Below are 10,986 nucleotides of genomic sequence, written 5' to 3'. Positions count from 1 at the left end.
GCCCGCTCCTGCCTGTGCGGCCTGACCTCTGGGCCCGCTCCAGCCTGTGCGGCCTGACCTCTGTGCCCGCTCCAGCCTGTGCGGCCTGACCTCTGGGCCTGCTGCACAGCCTAGGTCCTGGAGCCTCCCTTCTCCAACTGCTGGGATGGTTTTCTCCCATGTTGGGCCCCCTGTTTCCTGGTCTCCTATCTTTTTTTCTCAGGTTCTTCCCTTGCTCTGCAGGAACACATTCTTTAGTAGCTCCTGTGAAAGGCTGTATGGAAGATAAAGTTTTTGAAACTTTGAATATCTGATCATTCTACCCTCTTATTTAACTGTTTGGCTGTTTTAGAATTCTAAGCTGGAAAATACTTTTGCTCAAAATGCACGGCTTCACTGTCTTCTAGCTTCCAGTGTTGCTATTCTAATTTGTGTTTCTTTACGTGCAATCTGCTTTTTCTTTGTAGAAGCTTGTAGGAGTTTCTCTCTCATGTTTTGAAACTTCACATTTCAGTACTGGGTTTGGATCTATTTTTATCCACAGGGTTGGGCACTTAGTGAATTCTTCCAATCTTAAAAACTCCTACCCACATCTTTCAGCTCTCAGACATCTTCAACAATTCATTTGTCAATTTCTTCATCTTCCCCTCCCTCCACTCCCATTTTCTTTTTCTGAAACTCTTATTATTACAGTCTGGGAACTCCTAGGCTATCATCTACTTTTCTTGTATTTTTCTGTATTATTTTGCATCTCTTTGCTTTTATAACTGATATTCTGGGAATTTCCTCAATTGTCATTTTCAATTGAGTTTTTCGTTTCTAGTATTTTTATATTCATAAGCTCTGTTGTTTTTGAGTGTTCCTTTTTATAGCATTCTATACTTGTTTTATGGATGCCGTATCTATTTTTCTCTGAAGATATTAAAAATAGTTTTTTAGGCCGGGCGCGGTGGCTCATGCCTGTAATCCCAGCACTTTGGGAGGCTGAGGCAGGCGGATCACAAGGTCAGGAGATCGAGACCATCCTGGCTAACATGGTGAAACCCTGTCTCTACTAAAAATACAAAAAATTAGTCAGGCGTGGTGGCCGGTGTGCCTGTAGTCCCAGCTACTCGGGAGGCTGAGCCAGGAGAATGGCGTGAGCCTGGGAGGCGGAGCTTGCAGTGAGCCAAGATTGTGCCACTGCACTCCAGCCTGGGCGACAGAGCGAGACTCTGTCTCAAAAAAAAAAATAGTTTTTTAGTTTCTCTTCTTTACAGTATACTCTGTTTCTTACAAGCTGCTTTCTTCATTTGCTTCCGCTTATCTTTCACATTAGCTCCCTTCTTCAAATGAATGGCGACACTTCGTCTTCTGCTTTTATTTAAAAGTGGGACACAAAAAAGCTGCATGCCTGGGTAAGGCTTCCTGACTGTGATCCTGCTTGTGGAGGGATCTGGCCAGGCAGCTGGACTGGGGTTCCCTGAAATCAGTACCTTTGAGCTTATTTTCTTAGGCTGATCACATTCCCCAGAGAAGGCTCTTCCAATCTCCTGTCAGGAAGACAAGCACCTGGCTGTCAGTGATCTGGGAGGTGAGTTGAGGAAAAAGGCTGGACTGTCCAAAATTTAAACTACTCAGCTCCTCTGCTTTCATGACAGCAGTTCACCCGCAGCAAGGTCTGTGTTTTCCCCAGTCCAGAGGCCCTCTGTTTCATCCTCGCCAAATAACAAACCTCCAGTCTTGGGCCAGCACTGAGGGGGCTAAGGAGCTCTAACTGCTTCTGAAACAGACTTTCAACCACTTCTGTGTTTAGCTTCACCTCCACTTCCAGAGTTTCCTGCAGTTGGCAATTACCAAGCCTTATGGAGATTTTGAGCTGTTAATCAGGTTGCTTCTCCAATTCCCACTGCCAGCCTAGGACTGAGCTTCCTCAGGTTTGCTAAGTTTACTAAATGTCTGTCTGCAATCTCGTTTTCCAAAACTGGTAGCTGTTAAGCATCTCCCATTTTCTCATTTCTGTGGGTTTGCCTTTTTATAATAAAAACTCTGTCAATTTAGTGGCATTTCAAGGGAAAGGGAGCTAAATGAGTATCTTGAATCTCCCATGTTTAAACAGATGGGAGATTAAAATTTAACCATGTTTAATATAAATAAGAATTTATATACTATGTTATATTGACCCATTTACCATGTACTGGTAATATGGACTTCTGCTTGAATCAATTCCAATAAATATATATAAAAACATAACTGTTCCTGACTTCAGCTAGAAGTGGAAAGAAGGCTATCTGGGCATGTCTAGAATAAGTATGTGTGTGTTAAGTGTTTTATAAGTCTGTGTATTTTTGTGTATTGAAGTTCAGAGAAGGGGCTTCTGCAGCTTTTTAAAACAGGAAGAGCAGCCACAGTATGCTTCAGAATTCTAAAGACAGAGGAAGACATTTAGAGTATTGTATTAGAATCATACGGCCACTAAAACATTATCATATATTATTTCTGAAAAAGGTGGTTCAGAAGATATTATAAAAATTTAGCTTGAAAAATAAATCTGTACATATTTGTTCTCTTCCATCTTTTTTTTTTTTTTTTTTTTTTTACAGATAATGGGCAAGGCCAAGCACAGTGGCTCATACCTGTAATCCCAGCACTTTGGGAGGCCGAGGCGGGGGAATCACAAGGAGACCAACACCATCCTGGCTAACACGGTGAAACTCTGTCTCTACTAAAAATATTTAAAAAAAAAAATAGCTTGGCATGGTGGCAGGCACTTGTAGTCCCAGCTACTCAGCAAGCTGAGGCAGGAGAATGGCATGAACCCAGGAGGCGGAGCTTGCAGTGAGCCAAGATAGAGCCACAGCACTACAGCCTGGGCGACAGAGCAAGACTCCGTCTCAAAAAAAAAAAAAAGATAATGGGCAAGTAAAGAGGTTTCAATTATTGTTCTACAGGCCTCCTTGTAAAAGATGGGATGTCAAAACACAAGAAGAAAATGTTTGACAAGACATGATAAAAGAAAATGCCTTAAAAGTTAATAGGAAGGCAGAAAAGATGCAAACGCATCTATAATATCAGTTCCTCCAGAGGACAAGAAAATCTATCATAAAAAAGGCCCTGTAATGGAAGAAAAGCCTGGGTAAGTACATAAAAAATAACAGGTCAGAAATACGATTTATGTCCTAAAATGTTTATAAGCTAATGCATGGAATGCAGGAATCAAAGACATTTTTTTACTCCTGAATGAAAAGAGGTAAACGGTTTCTAGTTACCTCTGAGATTAGGTGGGTTGAGATCCACGAGTGTCACAGTAATATAAAAATAAAATTTTATTTTAAAAATTGAGATCAAATGAACCCATAAACCTGAGGGCAGAAGTACAGTGGGAAGCATTTAGATAAAAAATTAGCATTATTGGCCAGGCACAGTGGCTCACGCCTGTAATCCCAGCACTTTGGGAGGCCAAAGTGGGTAGATCACGAGGTCAGGGAGTTCAAGACTAGCCTGGCCAGCATGGTGAAACCCCATTTCTACTAAAAATACAAAAATTAGCAGGGCATGGTGGCGGGCACCTGTAATCCCAGCTACTCAGTAGGTTGAAGCAGAGAACTGCTTGAACCCAGGAGGTGGAGGTTGCAGTGAGCCGAGATCACACCACTGCACTCCAGCCTGGGCAACAGAGTGACACTCCGTCTCAAAAAAAAAAAAAAAAAAAATAGCATTATCATTGTGAGTTTGGTCTATGAGATTACTGAGCCACACTAAGGCTGTGGATGAGGCTGTTTTCCACTGTGGTCTGATCCTATACCATCTGTAAGTTACACTGCTAAATGCAAGAGAGAAAAATAAAAATGAGACAAAAGAAGAGAAAAACATATTAGATGAGAGCAGCCAAGACAACTTGGATCATAAATCCTACCCCTGCCACTTGCTAACCCTGGGGTGAAAAGTCACTTAGCCTCGCTAAGCTCAGTTTCCTCATGTGTAAGATAAATACAATAATAATGACAAAACCTGCATCTTGGCATTGTTGTAGGAATTAAATGAGGTAATTCCCATAGAGCACTTAGACATAAAAGTACTCAAACAATGTCAGCTCTCCTCATGGTAAAGTAGGAGATATACTACTTTGCCTCAAGGTAAAGTATTTAAAATACGGCAACATGAAGCTTCAAGTTAAAACTAATCAGATCCAAGTTGGAGGGAGGAGATCAGGGAAGGTCTTTGCAATGTGCTTTGAAACTCACTAACCATTTTCCTGCCTGTGGGAAACAAAGCCCCACCAAGACACCTCCTACTCCATGAAGTCTTCCTGGATCATAAAGGTGATTTCTTTTTTTACTTTCTTTTCCACTCCTACTTTTACAGTATTTATCACAGACTATTATTAAATATTTCTATGCAACCACGTCTCCTCCAACCTAGAAGAAAAGATTCTTGCCACTGTACCTATTCATCTTCAAACGTTCTTCAATACCACCCACAGAGCTTTATGGGCACAAGAAAGGACAAACAGGCCACCAGGGGAACTTGAAGGACTGAATGCTTATAATATGCTGGGTCCAAATAATTTCACCCATCTGAGAAAAGGCTCGGCAGATTAAGAGAAAGTCGTAGTTTTATTCCTACTGAAGTTCCAGTTCATGGAGGATGTATGGAGAGAGAGAGAAAGAGTGGATGAGAAAGGAAAAAAAAGTTGGCTACATAATGATGCTGGGGGAAACTCAAATAGTAAAAATAATACTGATGAATGTTGAAAATTATAGGCTTGAAGGAACTGACAGGCAAGTCATTCTTTTGTTGTAGTTGCTGTCAGTTTTTACTAAATGGTTCTCTCATATTAACTGGTCATCTGATAATTTTACTCTACATAGAAAAAGTCTAAAATATGACATGAAAACTAGAGTCCTATTAGCAGGCAAGCTGGGTTGAATAGTGTCCCTCCAAAACTCATGTCCACCAAGAACCTGCAAATGTGACCTCATCTGGAAATAGGGCCTCTGCCGGGGTAATCAAGTTAAGATGAGGTCATCCTGGATGAGGGTGGACCCTACATGCAATAACTATTGTCTCTATCAGGAAAGACAGACACACATTCATAGAAGGGAGGACGGCCAGGTGATAAGGAAGACAGGGACGGAGTGATGCCAAGATGCGCTAAGGATGGCAGGCTACCACTGGAGGCTGGAAGAGGCCAGGAAGGATGCCTCCCTAGAGCCCTGAGAGAAACTGTTGTCCTGTTGACACCTTAATTTTGGACTTCTGTCCTTGAGAACTGTGAGAGACAGTTCTGTTGTTTTAAGCTACTTAGTTTGCAGTACTTGGTTACAGCAGCCCTAGGAAATGAATACAACACGTAAATTGCTTTTTCTTTCATTTTCTACTTTCATTATTTAAACAAATACTAACAGAGCACCTACCATATGCTAGGTACACTGTAGTAGGTGCTGGGGTTATATTTCATATTATGTTCTCTCAGACATCTTTTTTTTTTTTTTCAGCCTGGACACAGCAAGTTTAATGTCTCTGCTGTACATAGAATTCACACCCTTTCCCCTCCTCATCCTTATGCTGGCAACAGGATATGCACTAGAAAATTTGGCTCTTAAGAGTCAATGAATAAAAGGATGGGCTCATACACCTTCATAGTTCTTTTCAGAAAGGATGCTTATAATTTAAAGGATGTCCTAATGGGAAGGAAAGGTACAGGGCAAGAGGCTGTTTCACATTTTAGTCCATTAGTCTTTGGCAGAGCCCAACCAAGGCCAAATTCACCTAGGATGCCCAATGGCTGTGGGGATCTCCACAGGGTCAAGTAAGCAAACCCAAATGAACATGTTGGATTAAAAAAAAACAAGATCTAGAAACTCTTGAAGGAAGAGCTTCACCCTGAAAAGGGAAGAGGAAAATGCTAGGAGGGGAAGGGCGGAGGGTCAGTGTGTGATCTCTGCTGTGGTGGTGCGCAGGGGCTTAGGAGTTAAGCCAAGGGTGCTGAAGACACTCGGCGGCAGTGGCTCTCTTCTCAGGGATCAGCTAAAACATGGGCAGTAAGAAATCTGTGAAACCACAGAACTTCTGGGGAAGGTGCCTCGCAAGCTCATTGTGGCAGGAAATATTCCAAGGACTTTTTCACCAAAAAAGGTGACCTTAAACATATCACGAAGCTGAAACCTTGGGGGCCTTTTTGAGGTTCTAGTGGAGAAGTATGAGTGGTCTCAGGAAGAGGCAGCTGGCTTCAGACATCATTTTGAACACTGTAAAACTATGACACTAAGAGCAAATAGCTAATCAACAGTCTAAAATAATTGGGAACTCTAAAATCCTGAAATATAAACTCTGTGTAGGGTCTGAATGGCTAAATTTAAAATGAAGTAACTATTTAAATTATCCAGTAGGTTTCCTTGTCATCTGGATGAAATTTTACCTGAATGCATACACACACACACACACACACACACATACATATATATAAAAGAAAAAAAAGATCACAAGAGCACCAAAGCACCTTTTAGAATAGGCTTTAGGTTTAAACCATAAATAATTTTTATTTCTGGATATAGGATCATGTTATCTGCAAACAAAGGTAATTTAACTTCCTCTCTTCCTACTTGAATGTCCTTGATTTCTTTCTCTTGCCTGACTGCCCTGGTCAGAACTTCCAGAGGATGTTCCAGAAGATCCTTGTCTTGTGCCAGTTTTCAAGGGGAATGCTTCCAGCTTTTGCCTATTCAGTATGATATCGGCTGTGGGTCTGTCATATATTTTGAGGTATGTTCCTTTAATGTCGAGTTTATTGAGAGTTTTTAACATGAAGGGATGTTGAATTTTATCAAAGGCCTTTTCTGCATCTATTGAGATAATCAAGTGATTTTTGTCTTTAGTTCTGTTTATGTGATGAATCACATTTATTGATTCATGTATGTATGTTGAACCAATCTTGCATCCCGAGGATGAAGCCAATTGGACTGTGGTAACTAAGCTTTTTGATGTGCTGCTGGATTTGCATTGATCAAGGATATTGGCGTGAAGTTTTCTTTGTTGGTTGTATCGATGCCAGGTTTTAGTATTGGATGATGCTGGCCTCATAGAATAAGTCAAGGAGGAATCCCTCCTTTTTCATTTTTTAGAATAGTTTTAGTAGAAATGGTACCAGCTCTTCTTTGTACCTCTGGTAGAATTCAGCTGTGCATCCATCTGGTCCTGGGCTTTTACTGGTTCGTAGGCTAGCTATTACTATCTCGATTTCAGAACTCATTATTTGCCTATTCAGAGATTCAATTTCTTCCTGGTTCAGTCTTGGGAGGATGTATGTATCCAAGGATGTATCCATTTCTTCTAGATCTTCTAGTTTATGTGCACAGAGGTGTTTCTAATATTCTCTGGTGGTTGTTTGTATTTCTGTGGGGTCAGTGGTGATATCTTATCATTTCGATTGTATTTGATTATTCTCTCTTTTCTTCTTTATTAGTCTAGCTAGTGGTCTATTTTATTAATTTTTTCAACAAACCAGCTCCTGGATTCATTGATTTTTTGAAGAGTTTTTCATGTCTCTGTCTTGTTCAATTCAGCTCTGATCTTGGTTATTTCTTGTCTTCTGCTAGCTTTGGGGTTTGTTTGCTCTTGATTCTCTAGTTCTTTTAGTTGAGATGTTAGGTTGTTAACTTGAGATTCCCCCAAAAGCTTCTTTAGATGATAAGCAACTTCAGCAAAGTCTCAGGATATAAAAATCAGTGCGCAAAAACCACTAGCATTCCTATATCCCAACAACAGGCAAGCAGAGAGCCAAATCATGAATGAATTCCCATTCACAATTGCTACAAAAAGAGTAAAATACCTAGGAATACAGTTAACAAGCAAGTTAAGGACCTCTTCAAGGAGAACTACAAACCACTGCTCAAAGAAATCAGAGAGGAACAAACAAAAGGAGAAACACATTCCATGCTCATGGATAAGAAGAATCAATATAGTGAAAATGGCCATACTGCCTAGAGTAATTTATAGATTCAATGCTATTCCTATTAAACTACCACTGACATTCTTAATATAATTAAAAGACATGTATTTTAATTCATATGGAACAATAACAAAAAAGCCCGAAAAGTCAAGACAATCCTAAGGAAAAAGAACAAAGCTGGAGGCATCACACTACCCGACTTCAAACTTTACTACAAGGCTACAATAACCAAAACAGCATGGTACTGGTATAAGAACAGACACACAGACCAATGGAACAGAACAGAGAACTCAAATATAAGATCACACACCTACAACCATCTCATCTTTGACAAACTTGACAAAAACGAGCAATGGGGAAAGGACTCCCTATTTAACAAATGGTGCTGGGATTAATTGGCTAGCCATATGCAGAAAACTGAAACTGGATCCCCTTCCTTATACTATATACAAAAATTAACTCAAGAGGGATTAAAGACTTAAATGTAAAACCCAAAACTATAAAAACTCTAGAAGAAAATCTAGGCAATACCTTTCAGGACATAGGCACAGGCAAAGTTTTCATGACGAAAACACCAAAAGCAATTGCAACAAAAGCAAAAATTGTCAAATAGGATCTAATTAAACTAAAGCACTTCTGCACAGCAAAAGAAACTATCATCAGAGTGAACAGACAGCCTACAGAATGGAAGACAATTTTTGCAGTCTATCCATCTGACAAGTCTAATATCCAAAGTCTACAGGGAACTTAAACAAATTTACAAGAAAAAAAAATACCATTAAAAAAGAGGGCAAAGGACATGAACAGATGCTTCTCAAAGGAAGACATACATGAGGCCAACAAACATATGAAACAAAACTCAACAACACTGATTAGAGAAATGCAAATCAAAACCACAAGATACCATCTTTGATGGCGATTATTCAAAAGTCAAAAAACAACAGATACTGGCAAGGTTGCAGAAAAAAAGGAATGCTTTAACACTGTTGGTGGGAGCATAAATTAGTTCACCCATTGTGGAGACAGTGTGATGATTCCTCAAAGACCTAGAGGCAGAAATATCATTTGACTCAGCAATCTCATTACTGGATACATACCCACAGGAATATAAATCATTCTGTTATAAAGATACATGCACGCATACATTCACTATTTACAATAGCAAAGACATGGAATCAATCTAAATGCCCATCAATGATAGACAGATAGACTGAATAAAGAAAATGTGGTACATAGACATCATGGAATACTACGCAGCCATAAAAAGGAACAAGATCATGTCCTTTGCCAGGACATGAATGGAGTTGGAAGCCATTATCCTCAGCAAACCAACACAAGAACAGAAAACCAGATACTGCATGTTCTCGCTTATAAATGGGAGCTGAATGATGAGACTACACGGGCATATGAGGAGGAACAAAACACAGTGGGGCCTGTCAGCGAGGGGTGGTGGTGGGAGGGAAGAGCATCAGGAAGAATAGCCAGTGGGTGCTAAGGCTTAATACCTAGGTGATGGGATGATCTATGCAGCAAACCACCATGGCACACATTTATCTATGTAACAAATCTACAACTCCCGCACAGGAGTACCCCTGAACTTAAAATAAAAGTTGAAGGAAAAAAAAAGTGTTGACCCTCCCAAAAAGATAGCAATTTTTATTTTTTCCCATTTATTCCATATTAATTTTTTTGTACATATTTTCTAAGGAACATATTTCAAAATCTATGGGTCTAAGATTCTTAGATGTAAATCTCTTACTCCTTTCAAAGGTTAACAGAAAATTTAGGTTCAGAAAGGGTATAGCTGCGAGATGACAAGGAGGTAACATTTAATGCATTACCTAATTTAAGAAAAAAGTTATTACTCAAAAGTTTAACTTTTTATTAATCAATAATAAAACCTAGAGATACCCTAATAATCTTGGGGCAGAGTCATCTTTTTTTCATGCTAGAAGAAAAGAATCGTACACGGCAGGTGTTGGTTAAACTGAACTCTGTTGCTGTTTCCCACGAACTCTCAAAGTGATGCCGCAAATCACTTTATTAACACCATGTGGCAAACAAGCAGCTATAATTAGGTGTTAGTCCACTTTCCATGCAACCATGTCCCAACATTGATTATTTAATTACTTTAATTGATTTATGTATTTGAAAGCACTTGATACTTATTGATACAAACAATAACATTTTTACTTAAGTATCTATTTAAAATTTAAGAAGTATTCTGCAATCCAGAAAACAAATAGACCTCCAAAACCTCCAATGCAATATAGTTTTAATATAATTTTAAGTGATCATATGAATATCTCCTGTCACCTTGAATGCTAAAAGAAATGGATTTTACTTTTTAATTTCAAAATAACAAGTTAGCTTTAGCTACTCACACTATACAGGTCCCTTGTTTCTTCTTTCATTTTAGGGATCTCAAGAAGGAGGGCCCAGACTTCACCTCTGAGCTGGAGTGGTATTCCTTTGTAAATTCGCCTATGAAACTTATTAAAAGAAAAAGAAACTGAAGGTTACAAACTGACAAAAACTTAGACTAGTCTCTATAGTCAATCTTGCTGATATTTGTTAGCATTGTATTTCCAAAGCATCTATGGCAATTAATTAATACATTTCAACATGGCACAATGAGATACTGTCATCTGTTTTTAAGATTCTAACAGGGAGGCACAGACAAAGAAGGAGAGAGTATAACAAGAAATTGTTAAGAATGCCCAATGCATGAGCATGTTCAGGCCATTACGGAAGTGTCCCTTAAGTGGCACGAAAGCAGTCAGTGCTCTTTTTAAAGGTGTGAACATCTGATTTACACATTCCCTGATGGTATAATTAACTTCTTACACACTTTCTTCCTTTTATCCCACACACCTAAAAGATGCTCCAAACAGCAAAAGGGTTGCCTTGTCCCCAAAATGTCCTCATGGAATGTAGAGTGCTGTCTAACTCCTAATCTCTTTCCTACCACCTTCTCACTGGTCTCTCTAGAAGATACCAAGCTTCTCCTCATCTATCTGAAACCTCAGTTAATCCTATCGGCGATCTTCAGTGTTCTCTCTCTCTCAGACACTCTC

At 39.5% G+C, this 10,986-nt stretch overlaps 1 protein-coding gene across 2 annotated transcripts in view; it reads right to left on the bottom strand.

Moving 5' to 3' along the window:
* Nucleotides 1-10,986, bottom strand: part of USP6NL (USP6 N-terminal like) — a 150,166-nt gene that overhangs the window by 35,423 nt on the left and 103,757 nt on the right. For both annotated transcript variants that reach the window (XM_011974899.1, XM_011974898.1), the window contains exon 6: nt 10,294-10,401. In XM_011974899.1, the coding sequence (XP_011830289.1) occupies nt 10,294-10,401 (108 nt within the window). The remainder of the gene's footprint in view (nt 1-10,293; nt 10,402-10,986) is intronic.

This window comes from Mandrillus leucophaeus, unplaced genomic scaffold (genome assembly GCF_000951045.1).
Source record: "Mandrillus leucophaeus isolate KB7577 unplaced genomic scaffold, Mleu.le_1.0 Scaffold15, whole genome shotgun sequence".
In the NCBI taxonomy this organism is placed as follows: domain Eukaryota; kingdom Metazoa; phylum Chordata; class Mammalia; order Primates; family Cercopithecidae; genus Mandrillus; species Mandrillus leucophaeus.
Note: the sequence above shows the minus strand (reverse complement) of the source record. Positions and strands in the feature narration are given on the sequence as shown.